This window comes from Hypanus sabinus, chromosome 12 (genome assembly GCF_030144855.1).
Source record: "Hypanus sabinus isolate sHypSab1 chromosome 12, sHypSab1.hap1, whole genome shotgun sequence".
NCBI lineage: Eukaryota > Metazoa > Chordata > Chondrichthyes > Myliobatiformes > Dasyatidae > Hypanus > Hypanus sabinus.
The window spans coordinates 37,923,807-37,945,800 of record NC_082717.1 but is presented as its reverse complement, the minus strand read 5'-3'; the positions used below and the strand labels follow the sequence as shown (position 1 = coordinate 37,945,800).

At 38.1% G+C, this 21,994-nt stretch overlaps 1 protein-coding gene across 3 annotated transcripts in view; it reads left to right on the top strand.

Annotated features, from left to right (window-relative positions):
* LOC132402779 (echinoderm microtubule-associated protein-like 4) overlaps positions 1 to 21,994 on the top strand; it is a 236,529-nt gene that overhangs the window by 133,747 nt on the left and 80,788 nt on the right. For all 3 annotated transcript variants that reach the window (XM_059985765.1, XM_059985767.1, XM_059985766.1), the window contains 5 exons: positions 3,729 to 3,754; positions 4,946 to 4,978; positions 10,312 to 10,435; positions 13,648 to 13,797; positions 21,872 to 21,941. In XM_059985765.1, coding sequence (XP_059841748.1) covers positions 3,729 to 3,754; positions 4,946 to 4,978; positions 10,312 to 10,435; positions 13,648 to 13,797; positions 21,872 to 21,941 — 403 coding nt within the window. The remainder of the gene's footprint in view (positions 1 to 3,728; positions 3,755 to 4,945; positions 4,979 to 10,311; positions 10,436 to 13,647; positions 13,798 to 21,871; positions 21,942 to 21,994) is intronic.

Below are 21,994 nucleotides of genomic sequence, written 5' to 3'. Positions count from 1 at the left end.
TGCAGTCTAGTTTGGCTACCTTCACAACAGGACAACAGCTGATGCCATTTCATTGGCTCTTCACTCAATCCTGGAACATATGGAGAGTGAAGATGTGCACATCAGGATGCTCTTCTTTGACTACAGCTCGGCAATCAATACCATCATTCCCTCAAAACTAATCAATAAGCTTCAAGACCTAGGCCTCAATACCTCCTTGTGCAACTGGATCCTGGAATTGCTCACTTGCAGATCTCAATCAGTTCAGATTGGCAATAATACCTCTTCCACAATTTCAATCAGCATAGGCTGTGTGCCTAGCCCGCTGCACTATTAACTTTATACCTATGACTATGAGGCTCCAGTGCCACATTTAGCTTTGCCAACAGTATCACTGTTCGCCAACTCAGATGTGGTGATGACTCAGCATATAGGAGGGGGATTGAATATCTGGCTGAGTGATGTCACACCGACAACCTCTCATTCAATATCAGCAAGACTAAGGAGCTGATTGTTGACTTCAGGAGGGGGAAACTAGACATTCATGAGCCAGGCCTCATTTGCAAATCAGAGGTAGAGGGGGTCAGCAACTTTAAGCTCCTCAGTGTTGTTATTTCAGAGGATCTATCCTGGGTCCAGCATGTGTGCAATTATGAAGAAAGCATGACAGTGCCTCTACTTCCTTTGGAGTTTGTGAAGATCCAGCATGTCATCTAAAACTTTGACAAACTTCAGAATATCAAACACTTCTCCTATGTTAAACTTGGCCACAAAACCAAGTGTGGTGGAGAGTATATTGACTGTTTGCATCACAGCCTGGTTTGGAAACACCTGTGCCCCCAGAAAATCTTAGAAAAAGTTGTGGATATAGCCCAATCCATTATGTATAAAACCTTTCCCCACATTGAGCACATCCACATAGAGTGCTGTCTCAGGAACATCATCAAGTACAGCACCATCCAGGCCGTGCTCTCTTCTTGCTACTGCCATCAGGAAGAAGGTACTGGAGCCTCAGGACTCCCCACCACCAGGTTCAGGAAAGGTTGGTATTCCTCAATCATCAGATCCTGATCCAGAGAGGACAAGTTCATTCAGCTTCACTTGCCCCATCGTTAAACTGTTCCCACAACCTATGGACTCACTTTCAAGAACACTTCATCTCATGTTCTCAATATTTATTGCTTATTGTTGAGGTCAAGGTTGGCATAGTTTCCTTAAGACCAAGAGTCACAGGAACAGTTAGGCCATTTTGGCCCATCAAGTGTTCTGCTGTTCCATTTCCCTCTTAACCTCTTTTTCCTGCCCTCTCCCCATAACCTTTCATGCCCTGATTAATCAAGAACCTATCAACCTCTGCCTTAAATATGCCCAGAGATCTTGCCTCCGCAGCCGCCTGTGGCAACAAATTCCCACATATTTAACACTCTCTGGCTAAAGAAATTCCTCTACATTTTTGTTCTAAATGGATGTCCCTCTGTTTTGAGGCTATTCCCTCTGGCTCAAGACACCCCCACCAAAAGAAACATCGTGTTTACATCCACACTGTCTGAGCCTTCCAACATCCAGTACGTTTCATTGAGTTTCCCCCTCATTCTTCTAAATTCTAGCAAGTACACGCCCAGAGCCTTCAGTCGCTGCTCATGTGATACCCTTTCATTCCTGGAATCATTCTCGAGTACCTCCTCTGAGCCCTCTGCAATGTTGGCACATCCTTTCTTAAACAAGGGACCCAAAACTGCTCACAGTACTCCAAGTAAGGCCTCATCAGTGCTATAAAGCCTCAGCATTACATCCTTGCTTTAATACTCCAGTCTTCTTGAAATGAATGCTAACATTGTATTTGTCTTTCACACCACTGACTCAACCTGCAAATTAAACTTCTGGGAATCCTACACAAGGACTCCTAAATTCATATGCACCTCAGATTTTTGAAATTTCTTCCTGTTTAGAAAATAATCTGGGCTCTTATTCCTTCTACCAAAGTGCATGACTGTACACTTCCTGATACTGTATTCCATCTGCTACCTCATTGCCTATTCTTTTAATCCATCAACAGCCTCTTTGCTTCCTCAACACTACCTGCCCCTCCACCTATCTTCATGTTGTCTGCAAGCTTGGCCACAAAGCCATGAATTTTATTAAAATCATTGATGCACAATGTAAAAAGAAGTGGTCCCAACACAGACCTCTGCAGAGCACCACTCATCACCAGTAGCCAATCCAAAAAGAATCCCTTTATTCCCACTCTTTGCCTCCTGCCAATCAGCCAATGCTCTATCCATACGGTATCTTTCCTGTAATACCTTGGGCTCTTGTAAGGGAAAATCTTGCCAGTCAAATCTGCTTCTTAGAGGAAGTAACACACAAAAGAGATCCCGTGGATATTGTTTACTTGCACTTTCAGAAGGGCTTTGACGAGGTGCCACACGTGAGGCCGCTAACAAGGTAAGAACCCATGGTATTACAGGAAAAACACTAGCATAGATAGAAGAATGGTTGATGAGTGGAATTAAAGGGGGTCTTTTTTGGCTAGTGACTAGTGGTGTGCTGCAGGGATTTGTGTTGGGACTGCTTCTCAAGTTGTATGTCAGTGATTTGGATGACAGTGGCTAAGTTTAACATCTGAGAAGTGTTTGGTATTCTGGGTCTGTATTCACTGGAGTTTATAATAATGAGGGGATTCTCATGAAAACCTATTGAATATTGAAAGTCCTAGATAGAGTGTGGAGTGGATGCATCCTGTAGTGGGTGAGTCTAAGACTAGAGGGCACAACCTCTAGATGCACAGACATCTTTTTAAAATAGAGATATGGAGGAACTTATTCAGCCAGATGGTGGTGAATCTGTGGAATTAATTGCCACATTTACCTGTGGAGACCAAGTCATTGGGTATATTTAAAGTGGACGTTGACAGGTTCTTGATTAGTAAAGTTTATGGGGAGAAGGCAGGAGCGTAGGGTTGAGAGGGGTGGTAAATCAGCCATGATTGAATGGTGGAGCAGACTCAGTGCCCTAATTCTGCTCCTATGTCTTAAGGCTTTATGAAGATATTCCCCTTTTTTGCATCTGTACAGATTTCCTTTGTTTATCCATTATATCTGACAAAGTGTGCTCTGACTTTAAGTGTTGACTCAGTTTCTCAAACTATAGATGTGGGCTGACCTGCTAAGTATTAACTGCACTTTCCATTTTTTTAGATTTCCAGCATCTGTTGTTTGATTTTGACAAAAGAATCATTCCAATTCCTCTGTGTAGATTTAGATTTATGCCTGTTGCATTGCCTATAGAATATTGTCTACATAAACAGATAGTGATCTATTAACACAGTTAGAAATTAACTAATTCTTGTAGGTCATATTTAGTTTTAGTTAAATCATTTCAGTTTAAATGCCAAGTTCTTTTAAACTCAGCAAGCCTCAAATAATGAATGTGGAATTGAAACTACAGGGGAGAATGTGGGTGGACCGTTAAACCCACCTTTGTTTCCCTGCTGCAAGCATTTACGAACTCTTTCATAATATTTTAACAAATGGTTAACTGTTTCTTTTCTGCTGCTTCATACCAAAGCTGTTTATGGGCAAGTAATGCTGACCATAAAGTTTCTATTAATGTATTTCTTCCAAGGTTTAATATGTCTAATTCCTTCTAATAACTTGCATTGATTCTTATTGTCAAAGGTAATCCTATATATAATCTGTATGAGTATTTACTTGAATTTTTACCTGATGATTTGGTTTTTCTTTTGCCAGATCAAAGGAACCAGCTATCAGTCAAGGTAAATGCAAAATATATTTTAAAATTACATAATATTAGCATCTTTCTTGAGTGTTTTCTGTCAAGAAATTCTTTGATTTTCTTTTCCACTTAAGTTTTTAATTAAATTTTTAAGTTGTTCATAATGCACTTTTTTCTATTTAATATGTGTTTGTAGTTTAAGTTCATGGAGAGCATTAAAATACTATGACTGAAAACAAAATAATAATATTGAAAAGAATAGAGAAAAATTGCATAGTTGAGGTGTTGGGTGTTGCTATCAAGTGTGACGATTGTTTTGCTAATTCACTTCAGTAAATATCAAAAATAATTGTCCATAAATGCATTTTGTTATCCCATGTCCCTCATTGCAATTCTTTCTTTGCTTACTTTGGAATGTTATGGTAGATTTAATATTCCAGCAGACTTTGTTTTTGATTGAGAATTTAGTCAAATCGTAAATTCTGTTTAACTCTGGCTGGAAAAAATGTGCACGTGGATTGAAAAATGTAACATGAAATGTTTATAATAAACAAAATTAGCTTAGGGAATTTGGATGCCAAAATGGATTGTTTTTACTATGCCTGGACACTGTTGACACATTTAAAAAGCTAGAATAATTGTAAGAATTTTTATTATGGAGATAAAAGAGAATATGTTGAAATTCAGCTGAAGCTTCACAATCAGTGATCTGATTTGGACTCTAAAGTTGGTCTTTTTTCTAACCAGCACAAAAATGTTGTACATTGGGAAAATGCCAGAAAAATAAGAGTATTTTTAAAATAAGCTTGTTATGCTATTGGAAAAGTATCAAATTTGCTTTCTATAATGAAAAAGGTGAAAATAGGTCCCTGTCAAGATAAGGAATTGGATTATTCAGATCAAGTAAATAAATGTGGGATATGATTTCTGAGTAAGATGGGGCATATATACTCATAATATTAGTTCAGAAATTCAGGAAGAACATAGTTAATGAATTTTGTAAAGATCTGCTCAGCAGGCTTGACAATGCCAAAATGTTGGATATTTATGATAAATCAATTTTTCTCATTTCTAGTTTTTCTTAAGCTACAGTTATTGTTTGCTGTTTTCCCATTTATTTAATTTTTTAAGTTAATTTAGTTTTTTCAGTAACATGGGAGGTAGTGATTTTTTTTATTTTTGCTTCTGTTACAATTTGTTTGAAGTTGCTTTGTCTCTGTCTTATGATCAGCCCAAAGTTCACGCCGTGGAGCGTACAGCCAAGGTAAGTTCTGGCCAAGCAGCATCCATCGAATTTTTTATTTTTCCGACTTTGGCTTCCGTAGTACATTTGTGCAGACTGGTATGTTGAGATCACATGTCTCATGAGAGAGCATTCATTGGTCAGGAATTTAAAACTACTGACAAATGGAATGTCCGATGCACATTTGTGGACTTTCATTAAAATTTAATTTGAACCACCCAACTATCCACATATTTTGTTGAAGGAAATGTATTGCAATAAAAATTCAGAAATGTATATGTTTGAATAACTAACCTAAATCTGTCAGGCATAAATAGGATAAACAATAAATTAACAGAATAGTTCTAGTGACAAACCATGTGCTTCTTACTATAATACAGTATATAAATGTACTAGCCAAACTCATTAGCATATTGAATGGTAGGATTAGATCTGCATGTACTTGAAAATTTAGAATGAGCAAAGAAAAATTGATGGGGTAATCTTTCTGTATCTGTCACTGTCGCTCAATATTCCCCTGCTCGCCCCTTCCCGTTCTCCCCCCCCCCCCCCCCGCTGACCCACTCCTGTTTTCCCGTTCACACCCCGCCCGCTTGCGCCAATCCAGCTCATCATCTGCCTCTGTGCACAATAACCTGGGGCCTGTTCTTGTGCTTTATCGTTCTGTGTTCTAGATTACATGATATGTAACAGACAGCGCTACAATTAGAAAGTGAATTAGACGTGCTTGAACCAAACAGAATTCAGTCAAATCTTGTATGACATGAAGGGCATTCCCTCCCACCCCCACCTCTGCAATTCCCCTCTTTGGTCCATATTTGGTCCAAGTTTGTGAAGAGGTTCAAAGTTGAATGATGGTAGCAAAATTCAAATGTGACATTTGTGAGGAAGTTTTTGGACAGTAAGCATTGTTGATGAAAATGCTGTAGTTTTGATGATAAAGTGTGGGTGGTTTGAATAGGAATCTAGCCAGAACTGATTTTGTGAACAAATGGCAGATCTAATCTTAAACACAAGATGCTGGAAATCCAAAGCAATATACACACACACAAAGCTGAAAGAACTCAGCAGGTCAGGCAGCATCTAAGGAAATTAATAAACAATCAACGTCTCAGGCTGAGACACTTCCCAGGACTGGAAAGGAAGGTGCAAGGTGCCAGAATAAAAAGGTGGGGGGGAGGGGGAAGGGTGATAGCTGGAAGGTGAGGCCAAGTGGGTGGGAATGGTAAAGTGCTGGAGAGGAAGCAATCTCATAGGAGAAGAGAGTGCACCATGGGAGAAAGGGAAGAAGAAGGGGCACTGTGAAGTGGTGGTAGGCAGGTGAGAGAGATCAAAGGCCAGAAGGAGGGAAGGATAAATGTTGCTTTACCGGAAGAAGAAATCGATGTTCATGCCATCAGATTGTAGGCTACCAAGATGCAATATGAGACTTCTCCACCTTGAGAGTGGCCTCAGTATGGTACAAGAAGGGACCTGACATGACAGAATAGGAGTAGGAATTAAAATGGTTGGCCACCAGGAAATTCTGCTTTTGGAGGTGCTTATGAAGTGGTGCCCCAGTTTATGATGGGTCTCAGCAATGTAGAGAAGGTCACCACCACCCAGCCTGCATTTTGCTTTCTCCAGTCAGTGTAAAGGCAACCACATTGCAAACACAAGTGATGGTGGAGTGAGTGGATTGTCCTGGCCTTGCTGTTTGCATTAGCTTGTATAATTGTCCTCGTAACAGTTGTGGTAGGGCATTAATACTTTGACCTATTGGTTGAGCATTGCCTGCTGAAAGCTGTTCATGCTGCTCAGCACAAACGTAGTTTTGTGTTGCATTGTTCAGTTGGCACCTCATTTTGATGCTGAATCCCAGCTTGCCTCCTCTGGTTCACATTTCCACATATTGACTGGGACTCCCATTCTGAAAAAGAGCTGGATGGGGTCGACTACATGTATACAAAGAAACGAAACATTTCTCTGGAATATGGTGCATCCACAAAGCATATATCACACACAGCACATAAAACAAAATATTACCACAAGTGTTAATAAAATGTAATTCAAAATGCATGTGAGGTTTGCAGCACAGGTAAACAGTACAGTAAAGAGTAAACAGCTCACTGTCCCTAGTGTGTCCAGATGTGTTTAGGAACGTTTCCTTAATCAGTATACAAGGAGTGATTGATAAGTTTGTGGCCTAAGGTAGAAGGAGTCAATTTTAGAAAACCTAGCACATTTATTTTTCAAAGTATAGTCCCCTCCTACAGTTACACACTTAGTCCAGCGGTCGTGGAGCATACGGATCTTGAACCTCTAGAAAGTGTCCACAGCAGGGGTGATAGATAAGTTTGTGGCCTAAGGTAGAAGGAGATGAGCTTTAACTTCAAACTTTCTGCATCATCACTCAGAGTTGAACTGCGTGTGCATGTAATGAAAGCTGCATAACTCATCTCTTTCTACCTTAGGCCATGAACTTATCAATCACCCCTACTGTGGACATTTTTCTGGAGATCCAAGATCCGTATGCTCCACGACCGCTGGACTAAGTGTGTAAATGTAGGAGGGGACTATGTTGAAAAATAAATGTGCTAGGTTTTCTAAAATTGACTCCTTCTGCCTTAGGCCACAAACTTATCAATCACCCGTCTTATTGATGTCCCAACCAGGGGGAGTGCAAAGGGCCTATTTCTGTGCTGTAGTGTTCTGTGACTCTATCCACATCATTTCATTGATGTACGTTCTTAAGCTGCTACATCTGTTCTGAGTTCAGTAGTTGTGCCATAAAACATGATATGGAGTCAAGAATTTATCTGCAAAAGGTCTGTGTCGTGGTCACTTCCACCAGTGGTGTCGTTGATGAATATAATTGCGACAGATAGATTGGCAAGGGTCAAGTAGGTTTTACTCACTCAGCACTTCCGACATATTCTCTTTGACAGCTAGGTTCTTTAGGGCTTTCCTAGTTCAGTGAGTGGTGGAATTACCAAACCACTCATTATTGTAAAAATCGTTCGTGGAGTACATGTTTATATCCACTGTAAAAGAAAAAAATCCTTTTATTTGACATTCGTTAATTATTCACATACAACTTTTATACAATAATTTCAAGTATAAACTAATTATAATACAAATTATTCTTAAAATGAATTTATTGATTTCAATTAGTTCCGAATTGGAAGTATTTTTTTCTGTTAAGAAAATTGCTTTGTGTTTAAAATTAATGTTTTGATCTGGTTCTTATTCTGACAGTCCACAATTCAATAAGGAAATGATTCTAAAAATTTGTATTCATAAAATGAAGTTCATTTTGACAATTTATAATACATAATTTGATGTGATGTACATTTTCAGATGATTTCTAAAAGGAGCCCTCACCTCCCATTCAACTCTGTAACCTGCCAGTTCTCTATGAGCAGCTCGTTCTCGGATGCAAAGCTTATAGAAGAGCTTTCAAATGTCATTTTTTTAATCATTGCATTGGGGATTAAAAAAACAACTTAATAGATTCAGAGAAGAATAGAAGCATTTTTCTTCTCTCAATTTCAATGCTGTTTCCCTCATTTCACTTTTAAATTTGCATGATGCTTAGCTTATGTGGCCTAAATAACCAAATAGCACGCCTGCGTACTTGGAGGTGTATGAATGAAATAGATCCCTCTTAGGGTCATGACATGTTAAAGGGTAGGTCTGTTTAATTCAGATCAAACTTTTAATAAAGGACAAAATTTGCAAACCCATTTTAGTACAAAACAGTAATATTGTCATCTTTTAGTCTTTGGAGATTATTCTGTTTATAAATTCTAGGGATTTTTGTATTGGCAAATACCTAGTTCTGTTATGGGGATTAATGATACCAGCCTTGTGGTAAAGCAAAAAAGGAGATTAAATAGTCTGTACAAACCAAAAGGATAGATCTAAATTGAGGAGAAAATGAATGAACTTAAGTATTATTTTTGGCATCTTTTTATGCTTCTAGTTCCTTTGCTTTCTTTGCCAAATAATTTTGTGCAGTAACTGTTTGTTTTAGCTGGCTGATGGTGTAGTGGCATCAGCACTGGACCTCAAGGCAAATGGTCCTGAGTTCAAATCCAGCAGGTTCCTTGCACACTTTCCATCTGTGCTGTGTTGAGTGTCAAGCTAGCAGCTTGGCCTCATAATAAACAGATATGGAAATGGCAAAAATGATGCCCACTGCTTGAAAAGGAACACCAGCTGCTTGTATATAGTCCAAAATCCCAGAAAGTCCCATCTTTAGCACACTCCTTTTTCTTATTCATGATGTCCCTTACAGTCATCACACACAAATCATAAATATAAACATAAAATGGTGGAAAAACTCAACAGGTCAGGGAACACTGGTGAAAATCATAATTGGTTTATGTACTTACATTGATGATGTGCACTTGTGCTTGACTGTTAAACCTCTTGACATCGCCAGTGCTCTTCTGTTTCATATTACTCATCTGCCATCCAATTTTGAATAAACCAAATTTGGATCTAATTAAAGATTTGGAGGATAGAAAAATATATTTTGGATCCCATCAGAAAACCTGTTCCCTGATCATGCCCCATATCTTAATTTAAATTTCCTTATACATACCTGTGTATTCATCTTAGTTGCAACACTCACAATGGCTGTGACCTACACCAAAAGTACAAACTTTTCAGTGTTTTCTCATTTGTGGTTACTTGGTCCAGCTCGAGTGGTTGTGCCTTTTAGGCAATTAAAACTAAACTCTGAACTTTAATGATTTTCAATGAAAATGCAATTAACCACAGTATGAATAGATAACAACTATTCTCCACTTTGCAAACCCTAAACAGACACCTCATTTTCTCAATGGACACATTCTCTGCATATTAATTTAATTAACCTGTACATCTTTCCTATTCCTAAAAGCCTAGAAAAAGTTCTGTATGTGGTTTTTAGATACACACGTTTAGCTCATGCACATGGCATTTTCCTTACCACCAATTCAGAAAGAGTTGTAATTTAATATTTTGTACTTGCCTTTACAACCTAGAGTTAGTATTCATGAAAAAACAAAGGACTGCAAGATTATTGAAATTAATCAACAGAAGATTGTTTTCTGATTGATAGTTCTTTTGTTTGCTTTCTTAATATCTCAGTAGCTTTCAATTTTTTAACACCAGCTAAATGAGCAATTTGTGTGGTCTGTAAAATGACCAAACATTTTCAAGTGTCATGACCCAAGATGGCTTTGCTAAAAGAAAAATAAATTACTAACTGCTATTTAGCTTAAAAGATTGCTATACTTTATTTATTGTTTGTAGCATGGAAGGTTTTGTCCAGTTTCAAAGCATTATATTGAAAGCTAACAGAATTTTTCTGATATTTTGAACAGAGGGAGACATGATCAAGATGTTCATGCGTGGGCGTCCAATCACAATGTACATTCCTTCTGATGTAACGAATTATGACGAGATCAAATCAGAACTGCCTTCTGAGAAGCTTAAGCTGGAATGGGTGTATCCTTGTCCTGTTGCATGTTTGATAACACTGGACAACAAAGTAATGCTGTTAGTGATGAGCATGGTGAAAGGTTTCACCAGGACATTGCGGTCATGGAGAAAAAGTACCAGGGCAACTGGAATCCATCAATGCTGGTGAATTATTGTTGGTCACTTAAGCGAGAAGCCTCAGACCCTGAGTACAAATGAAAATCATTAACAAAATATTTTTAACTTAAGCTATTGCGAAGCGTCAGCACCATTATGCAATTACATTATATTAAATAAAGTTAATTTGTTGTTTCTCCAAACTTCTATGTGATACAAGTATTCTGAAATTATGTTTGTGTTCATCTTCAAGCAGTGTATCATAAACAAAATAAAAATCTGAGGAAGCAACACTTTTGAAAAAATTTGTTATCCAGTGTAATTACATGAATGCAGTAGATATATTTTGGTGACCCTGAATAGCTTTGTTATTGAACATAATTAAATGTCCCTTTTAAGATGCCAAGTTATGTCAGTTTTATGTGTTATTGTTTATCGCCTCTTGCTGCAAGGCAATAAGGTCAATGTTATGTTTGTTCTATAACAAAGACAAGCTTGCGTGGGTTTTCAAATGCTAGAACTATTTTATTTACAGATAGACAGAATGGATTCAGCTGGACCACATTTTACGCGGGATCTTCAGCCCACCAAAAGCATGTGTCTAGGTCCACCAACGTCACTTCCCATTCTGGGTGAACCGTGCGCATTGCATGCACACTGGGAACTGAAGTTCTTTATTGCACATATAATAATACATCTTCCCCCTTTAAAGAAAACAAGCATAATAGTATGCTTTCCAACAAAGATATTTACCTTAACTTCAATTGTAATAAACAAATACAGTCCCTTATTCACTTGTGTTTTCTCTATCCATCTCTATGGTGGCTTAATTATCCCCTTTAGACTGCTATTTGTTTCCAGAGATATCTTGCTTTCCTTTGCTACGTTAATGCCAGTGTCCTTTTAAGAATTCTGATCTACATGTTAATTTCTTTCACATTCTTCTGCCAAGATTCTGTTTGTTCACCTCTTCTTGTTCTTGCTGTGTGACCGTAATTCACTCCACATGCCTCACAATGGAGCTCTAGAGTACATCCATGTGATCAGTGAGTCTTTGCACAAGATCCAACTGATTCTGTCTCAATCCACAGAACTCCTATTGGCTGTGTATCATAGAGAGCAGCTCCTCCTGTTGGTTTGTGTTGAACTGTTGCTGTTGTTCTGTCCTTGCGTCTTACATGGTCATCCCATTTTTAAAAAGTTTTTCCTCTTGAACTTCGGAGGGGATCATGAAGATATTTTTTTGATTTCCACTCTTAACTGGAAGTTGATGAGAGACAGATTTTTAACCACTGATGCAGGATGTGGAAGCAGACTGTTCAACACTGGCATCCTGACTGTCATGCTGGTGTAGTTGGTACAGATGTCTATGGAAGGTGGAGTTCTTGTGCTTCTCTTGCATAACCTCTCTGGAGCTCTCATGGATGCTCATATGAGTATCTCAAGTTACATTAGATCTGAGCCCCTCAAAGACATGCATACACTGAAAAATCTTTTTACCACGTTGAGCCTTTCACATGCAGTCAAGCTTAATATTAGCTATACTGTGCTCTCATTTACATCCAGGAGCTGTGCCTTTAGGTATTGCTCCTTGTGTTTGAAGATCACTGTACAGCCTCCTTTTACTAGAACGTTCTCTCAAGTACAGCCTGTCACTTTTAACTTCACTCAGTAAATTTTGCTCTTTTAGGGCCTTGTAATCATCCACGGATAACAGATTTACCTGGGTTCTGGTGTCAAGCTTGAAAGAAATTACTGTCCTATTCACAGTAACTGGAATGATCCATTCTGATTTTACCAGCACCAGCAGTCTGCAGAGAATCTACAAAGATTTCCTCAGCATCTGTGTGCACATTTCTCTTGGTAGCCGTAGCTTTTCAGCATTTGCAAAATGATACAACCTCTCACAATTATTGCAGGATTTTCCCTCTGCTCCCCAGAGAACATGATGTATCTTGAAGTTGCTGTAGCTCATCAGAAACACTAAGACAATACCAGATGAGAGCCTGAAAAATTTTGTAGTGGATAACTTAAGTCCCACGCACATATGTGGTTTACCAGCAATTTAATCAACAACTGGAAATGCTTCAAACAGTAGCTACTTCTATAAGTAGGAAAAGTCTTTGAGATGTTCCTACCTCCACATTTGCTGCATTTAATGTTTGACCCTACCTCTTTGCTATTCTGTTGCTTTGGGAAATGCCTTGTGTTCTGCAGTGACTTCACCATCAAGTTGTTGCTTGGTGTTGTCCAATTGCAGTCCTAGTTGTTCACTTCCCACAGCCTGCACCACCTCATAGGAACACCTTTCCAGTGCATCCATCCATCCTTAATCCAGGGAAAAGGTTGGGCTGGTGGTGGGGCCAGCAGTGTTAAGAATTCTCTACCAGCTGGGTCCTCAAGCATTCTTTTTTCCTTGATAAGGGTTTACATGCAATTTTCAAATGGGAATGTTGACAATCTCCAGTCTTCACTCAGTGAATACTATGGAAGCTGTTTTGTTAATGTAATCTAATAAGATGATGCAGGCTTAAATAGTTGCTCTTATGAGATTAATTTTTCTTTTATTGAAGTATTTTTTTCTGTTGGTTTCCCGCTTTATTTTTTGTGATAAATAAAGACACGAGGAGGCCAATTCACCATTCAAAGCTGCTGTGTCATTCAATAAAAACTTGGCATCAATGCTACTTTCCCACACTATTTCTATACCCCTGTATTTTTCTCATCACCCTAAAGGTATATTGATTTGTTCATGAGATATTGTTTCACCCTCTTGATGGTTTTATAAATGGCTGTTATTCACAATAGGGACTTCACAATGAGTGGCTTTTTAAATATTACACTACAAAGAGCATTTCAACAAAACTGATTATTTCTTTACCTGAGCTGCTCCTATATGTCCTCACTCAGCAAGATACTCTGGGAACGTTTGAGGGGTGGAACCCTTTTTGATCTTTCTGTACTAAACCACTAATGCTATTTGTAATATTTCTGTCTCTATCTAGGTTTGTATCAGACTAATAATCAAATGATTTCTATCAAGTTTATTAGATGTAAATTAACTGAGCCACTGTGCAAAGTATACATTTTCATTTAATATGGCCTTGACTAATAGGAAATAGATACGGCTATCGAGGAAGGGACTGTCGTTCGAATATCTACCTCCTCCCAACTGGAGAAGTTGTCTACTTTATAGCATCTGTTGTAGTGATGTACAATATTGAAGAAAGGACTCAAAGGCACTACCTGGGTCACACAGACTGTGTTAAATGGTAAGTAGATTTTCTATTGGCGCTACATGATACTATTTGGGTCACGCACACAATGTTAAATGGTATGTTGATTTTCTATTGGCACTACCATGGCACTTCCTGGGTCATACAGACTGTGCTTAAATGATAAAATGGTTTACCATTCAATTAAAAGCAGATGTAGAAAATTAGAAACAAAACAGAAAAAGTTAATGACTTTTTATTGGAACTGAGTCATGTGATCAACTACTTTCAACATTTCAAAGTGCATTGTAAATGTATTAAAGTAGACATGTCATCATATGCAACTCTGAGATTCATTTGCTTGCTGGTATTCACAGTAGATGTAAGAAACAAAATAGAATCAATGGAAGACCATACCCAAAAGGATGGACAAACATCCAATGTGCAAAAGACAAGAACTCTGTAAATACAAAAAGAAATAGAAAGTAAAGATTTAATTAATTAATACGTGATAAATATTGAGAAAGTGAGATGAGAAGTCCTTGAAAGTGAGTCCATGGGTTGTGGGTAAAGATCAGTGATGGGGTGAGTGAAGTTATCCCCTCTAGTTCAAGAACTTGATGGTTGAGGAGTAATGTAGTAACTGTTTCTGAATGTGGTGGTGTGGGTTTTGAGGCTTTTGTACCTCCTTCCTGATGGCAGCAGTGAGAAAAGAGCAGGATGTGGATGGTGGGGGTCCTTGATGATGGAACTGCTTCCCTATGACAGAGCTCCATGTCGATATGATCAAAAACTTTTCTCTTATTTTGCCCTTTTTAACTGGAGGTTGATATATTTACAAAAGTACCCTGCAGGTATGAGTATTGCCTTTTATAAAGCATGAATAGAGATACTGCACACTAAGTGGTAGAAATAACTGTGAGCTATTTAGCACGTACTTAACGAGGTGTGAATATTTTGCAAGTTCTGGTGCTTGGTCACGCAAAATACTTCTGCAATATTGGCATAATTCTTGTGTGTAATTAGCAGTTTAAAGAGTGATTCCAAATACTTGAGTCCACCTCAAAAGCAAGATTCATTTTTTATACATTCTCATACATATTTTTACAAAATAATTTGAATTATGTGTCATACACAAAATGCTGGAGGAACTCAGCAGGCTAGGCAGCATCTATGGGAAAAAAAAGTACAGTCAGACTGAGAACCTTTGGCAGGGCTTGGCCCGAAATGTCGACTACTTTGTTTTAATAGATGCTGCCTGACCTGCTGAGTTCCTCCAGCATTTTGTGTGTGTTGCTTGGATTTTCAGTATCTGCAGATTTTCTCTTGTTTGTGATTTGAATTATGAGCCTTTTTGATTAAGTGCTCATTTAACATTGCTATTAGTGAGCATACTTTCCTTTTGGAACTGTAACAGTATGCACTAGATAGCTAAGTGACCTCAAACGAATGAACAAGGTCAAAATTGTGCCATTATGTTACATATAGTAGTGAATGGTGATGGCCAATGGAACAGCTAATCTGGCAGAGAAAGATATCCATGGAGATTGAATCTGAGAGATTTATTGTCTGTAGTTCATATAAATGGCTTGGATGAGAATGTAGGGGACATGAGAAGTAAATTGGTCACAGAAAATGATGGAATCATAGTTGACTGTCTTGGTGAAGGGTCTTGGACCAAAACATCAACGTTTTATTCCTTTCCATAGATGCTGTCAAACCTGCTGAATTTCTCCATTATTTTGAGCGCTTTATTTTAGATGTCCAACATCAGCAGAATGTCGTGTTCATAGATCACAAAGCGGGTTGTTTAAGGATACAGTGGGCTGTACATAAAAGTTGTAGTGCAACACAGCACGGATACAGGCCCTTCAGGCCAGTGAGCTCATGCTCTCCCAACTAGTTCTAGTATCATGTGCTTGGACCATGTTCTTCTAAGTCCACCCCACCATGTATCTAACAAAGTGCCTCTTAAATGATACTATTGTACCTGCTTCAACCACTTCTTCTGGTAACTCGTTCCATATACTTACCATTCTCTGCTTGAACAAGTTGTCTTTCATGTACCTTTTAAATATTTCTCCTCTCACTGTAAAGTTATGCCCCCCCAGTCTTGGACTTAACTATTCAAAAAAAAAATTCAGTAAGTTTCATCATGGACACCTTCTCCCACACAGTGCCATGTTGACTGCTGTTAATCAGACCCTGTCTGTCCAAAATATCCCTTCCAGTAACCACACCACTGATGGCAAGCTAACTGGCCTATAGTCCCTGATTTAATCTTGCTACCCTTTTTAAATAACAATATAAAATTAAGCGCCTTTCAGCCTTTGGGAAATTTCTTTCTTGCCTCCCACAAAGTCTAAGGATATGTGCAATTATAGCCTGGGAATTTATCTACTTTTATACTCTTTAAGGCTGCAAATAGCTTCTCCATTGTAACGTGAAAATTCTCTGAAAACATCTCCATTTGTTTCCTTTATCTTTTGAGCCACCAAGAGTTTCGTAGGGTAAACCCCAACAAGAAATATTCATTAAAAATCCCATTCATCTCCTGATATATTGTGCTGTGCAAAAGTCTTAGGTGCATATATACAGCTAGGGTGTCTACTGTAGCGATTTTATGTATTGCACTGTTTGGCTGTTGCAAAATAAATGAGAGTGATGATGAATCTCATGCCAGCTTGGCTCAAGCTTAGCTGGTTGCGAAAACACGTGATGTTGGCTTGTACATTTTGAAATCCTCCCAGACCTGGTAGACACATTAGTATTTGGTTGGGCCAGTTGGCATTGGCTTCACTCTATTTAAATTTTTTCTTCTGTTGTTTGTGACTGAATGCTGGATATTCAATAATAGCAGAAAAAATGTAAGTAGTTTGGCGCCTCAATAGATATATTTTATTTATAGTGGTTGTAAATGGTGTAACTAATTATAGATTGTATTTTTCAATTGCGTTTATAAAAGATTAATATGAATAATTTTAACAGGTTTTCTAAAATGCTTTATTTATTTCCATCTGTTTTACTTTTATTAATAGAAAAATAATGATACATGTAAATAAACAACAGGACTCATCCTTTTTCCTTAAAAAGGTCCATTTTATTGTTACTAGTATTACAGTATCTCTACTCAATATTACCATGGCACCAGAGAACTTTTTAAAAGATAAGCACCAATTTGGATACACACTCTCGAAAAGATTCACCACCCTTGTCCTAAATCAATGTAAGTTTCTCAACCACAGCCTCAATATCTCTCATTATCTAAAGTTCCTTAAACGTGTCAGGTTTACCCTTCACCTTAACAGGGACGTATTGTTCCTGAACACTTGCTATCACACTCTTAAAAGCCACTTAGTTTTCATTCATTCCTTTCCCTTCAAACAGGTTCATCCAATTGACCACTAGTAGATCCGGTCTTAATTGCCCAAATATTAGCCCTTGTTTAGGACCCTAACCTGTGTACTGATCCTATCCTTTTACATCACTGACTACCATTTCAGTAACTTGCTCTGTCTTGTTCTTGTAAGCGGAAGTCCAGTATTGCGTCCTCCCAAGTAGGGTCCTCTAAAAATATTGATTGAGAAAATTTTTTGGACACATTTCACAAATTCCTTCCAGGAATCGAGGCCCTTATTACTCTTGATGGTTGGTCTAGTACAACCCTATTTTTCCTACAACCTTGAGCAATTTCTCTACACATCTGCTCCAAGGACCTGACCACTACTGCTGGCCCCTAAAAGAACATCAGCTGGAAAGTTGAGTGAAACAGTGGCAAATGAGATTTATTCCATATGGGTGAGGTAATGCACTGTGGAATGTTAAATAATGATTTATAGAGTAAATGGCAGGAAGCTTTGGAGCATTGAGCAAGATTTGGGGTGCAAGTCCAAATCTCCCTGAAAGTGGCAAAGTAGATGGATAGGGTATTGATTTTAAGGGAGTCACAAGGATATCCATATCCTCAGTTTCGGCACCACTTGGCATTTGTGGCAAAAAGACATGGTTGAAGCATTTGGAAACATCTTCAATAAAATGTGTGAAACAGATGATTTATCCTCCCATCTTCTACCCCCATCACCAATGTCAACATTTAGACAGATTATTTCACTCTGTATGATGTTGAGAAGAGCATTGTTAGGCCTGGGTATAACATCCAAGCTGTTTTACTGACAAAGAGCACTCAAAAGTTTGCTGTTCCTCTAAACAAATTGTTGCAGTACAATTATAGCAATGATATCCACCTGGAACTATGGAAAACTGGTCAGATATGTTCTGCGTACAGAAAGCAAATTGGTGATCACTTTGCAATCCGGATTGTTAGGTCATCAGCAAAAAGATGCCAGGTAGTATCAACGGGACCCTCAAACAACAGGCACTGGTCAGTAATCAACTCATCAGTTATTCAGGTTTTGTCAGTAAAGCTCACTCTCGATTCTCCAGTTTCAGCTGAACGTGAACCAAGGAACTAAATTCCAAAGGGGAGTTGAGAGTGACTGCTTTGGAAGTCAAAGGTCATGAAAGGGAAAACACTCCAGTAGTTCATGTTGTACCTTGCACAGAATAAAATTATTCAGGTTGTTGGCAGTCAGTCATGTATTGAACCAGAAGACATAGCCTCAAAACTGAGGGGCAACCCTTTAGAATGGAGGTAAGGAGGAATTTTTAGCCAGAGAGTAGTGAATCTGTAGAATGCTCTGCCACAGACTGCGGTGGAGGCCAAGTCCATGGGTATATTTAAGGTGGAAATTGATCGTTTCCTGATTGGTCAGGGCATCAAAGAATATGGTGAGAATTCAGGTGTGTGGAGTTGAGTGGGATCCTGGATCAGGCATGATGTAATGGTAGAGCAGACTTGATGGATTGAATGGTCTAATTCTGGTCCTATGTCTTATGGTCTACGTTGATGCCTGGAGGCTGAGGTGTTATGTATGACAGCATCCTAGACCCAGCCTTCTTTATCTGATCCATCACCAACATCAATTTCCTTTGTTAGTTGACACTTGCACAATTTTCACTTCATTCACAACTCCTTACCTAATGTATTTTATGTAGCAAGGCCCAGATAACATTATCATGGACTAGTAAGCTGCAATTAATATTAATGTCTCAAAAGTATCTGGCAATAATGATAACCATTTCCAATATGAGTGTCCATATTGACCTTGACTGGAATAAGTGAATCAGCTCATGACATCACAGTTTCCCACTGTTCACGAGCCTGAGTCAGGAGAGTTTATTGAGTACTCTCCAGATGCCTAGATGAGTGCAACTCCGTCAACATTCAGTATGCAACAGTATCCAAGACAAACTAGCCCACTTGATTGACACATTATCCAGCATCCAAATCATCCTTTCTTTCCTGCAATTGACATACCATGTTTACAAACTGTTGTTCACAAAATGTACTGCAATTACTTGCCTCAGGTACTCTTGACAGCATCTCGCAACACAAACTCTTAACTAATATGCTGAATAGGACAAGGGCAGCAGGTGCATGGAGCAGTAGGGTTCTCCACTAACTATTCCTACATTGTTGCTGGGTCTAATTCCTGGTACTCTTTCTTCACTCGGATTTTAGGAGTGCTTTCAACTGCGGTGTTTCAAAAAGATGTGACTCATCACCACAGCCCTGAGGGCACTAAAAGATGGGCAGTAAGTGCTTGCTTTGTCAGCACCACCCATAGCCTGAATAATAAATAAAACAAATATCTGTTTTATTTGATGAGCTGTATCTTTCAGGTAGTGATAAGATCAATGCGGTGTTTATGGGGAGTTTCTTTATTCAAGTTAATCTCAGAACTCTAATTTGTGCTGACTGTACACTTCAAATATTTCACACCTACAGACTCTCGGGAAGCTATGTAGTTGGTTGCAAGAAGGTGCAAGGGTCTTACAAGCAGTGCTGATATGTTCAAGCAAAAGCAGTTGTTTTATATCTGTACTGTACAGGGTTTGTGAAGTCTTCCTAGGAACTCAGTCTATGATCTGAGCTTTGAAAGCTGGAGTAGTTGGGGGAGGACAGTATTTTATCTGACTGATTATTGTCAGATAAAAATGAGTTCAAATTTGCATCTTCTGTTTAAGTTCTTTCCAGCAAATACATTTCCAAAGAATTAAATATAAATCAACTTGACCTGAGTTACCTTGGGAACACCATAAGCTGGATCCTTTTGTGCAAGTTGCATCAGTTGTTCCAGACTATTGATTAAAGATTTCACCTCTGCCACTGGTTATTAGGTTGACTGAAGTATAACAGGTTTTTAATCATTTCCCATTTATTTTGAACCTGCTTGAAGGGCCAAACAAATGAAAGCAGCAGAACCAATCAAGCTGATTTGAGGTCCATGGAACCAGAACACAAAAGTCATCAAGTTTATTTGTAAAGCATTGGCTATAATCGGTGCCCTTTAGTAAGCATTGTGTAGGGATTTAAAAAGTTTACCCAGAATGTTACCAGGGATAAAGAGCAAGACTAGATAAAGGTTTATTTTTCCTATTTTTAGAGCAAAAACCATTAAGGATTTGCCCAAACTGTTGAAAACCATTACTTGTTTTGTAAATGACAGATTTTCTACGGGTGAATAGACTTGAAAACCAAAACAAATGAGAGTTGTGTAAGGGCAAGGGAAAATATTTCTTACAGTCTGGAATTGAATTCAATAGTGTTCAAGAATGAATTAGGAAAAGTACTTGAGGCAAAAGCAGTTACAAGACTTTGGGGAAAATACAGGGGGAGGTGTGGGACTAATGCTTCAAAGAACAAAGCAAATAACAAAATATTGCTTCCTCAAAGAACGCTTGTATAATTTTTTTGTGCAGAAAGTTGTGAACATTGACAATACACTTAAAGTTTTGTGTGTTTTTATTTTGGAGGGTTAGTTGGAATCTCTACAGGAAATTTTTGTGCCAAACTCTAAACATTTTATCACCCTACCAATTTGAAAATTGGCTCTCCCAATTTTCACTTAGGGCTGCCATTGTAGGGAGAGATTAGAAAATCCAAGACTAAGATGCAATTGTTGCTCGTAGGTTGAGGTGATGACCATCCTCCTAATCCTAACTTGCAAAATTTTCAATAAAGATTCATAAACTTGGTATGATATGATAACCTAACCAAATCCTGCCAGGTTGCTATTGAATTGGTTTAATTTACCATTTTACCAAATGGGTCTCATAAATGTGAAATTTCATAAAGTACCATTAATATTGTTCCTTTAGCTGTATCCTTTTCATCTTATTCAACTTTTTTGCCTGGCTAATATAACCTGCCTTCAACATTGAATAAAATTGGTAGGCGAGAACAAAGACCTGACTACGATTTAGCACTCTGTCTACCCCACTTAAATAGGTTCTGATCAAGGTTCATGGATTACTGGTGCATAAGACAGCATTTATTAGCAAATGGAGCAGAAAGGCAATTAAGCAAAGTATTTGAAATGTTGCCAAAGTACCAAAGCTTGTTACGCATTGTATTGGCAAGTCGCTATGGTGTATCATTCAAAGAGTAAGTTAGTAAACATCTATGGTTTGTTCATGGTTTTGACACCTATAGATGAAATGTTTCCTGCTGACTGATGGCTATTTTCTTTTTGTTTTTTTAATTTGAAAGCTAACATTAAATTTATCTCTAAAAATTACTTCTTATGTATTTCATATCTTTTGAATACTATATTAAACCAACACCCATGATGTGTGTTGTGCTTTTGGTTGAAGTGGGAAGTGGTGCCAGCGAGAATGTTGCTACTGAGAGTATATGGCAAAGCAAAGACTATAGAAAAAGCAGTGGTAAACAACAAAAAAAATGAATTCATTAGCTGTTGTTTGCAATGCAGGAGCCGCCAAAATAGTTCTTTCACTGTCAGACTGATTTGCCAGTAAATATTTTCAAAGAAATCATCTCAAACCTGTAGAATGGTTTTGGTTCTAGTTTTTAATGTTTATTGTCATTGGTAGGTTCAAGTTTAACTTTTTGTATTTATTTATAATTTCAATTGGCATCAAATTCTGTTGTTTAATCAACCTTAAAGTGTTATAATATTGTATACCTTAAGGAATTATGCATGCTGCATTGTGTTATGTATTCAGAATATATTAAAGTATTTAATACCTTTTGGTCATTTTGTTGCAGCCTTGCAGTTCATCCAGACAAAATCAAGATTGCAACAGGACAGATAGCTGGAGTAGACAAGGATGGAAGAGTAAGTTTTAGAATACTTCAAAATGAGAGCATATAATATGATGCAGTAAAGCC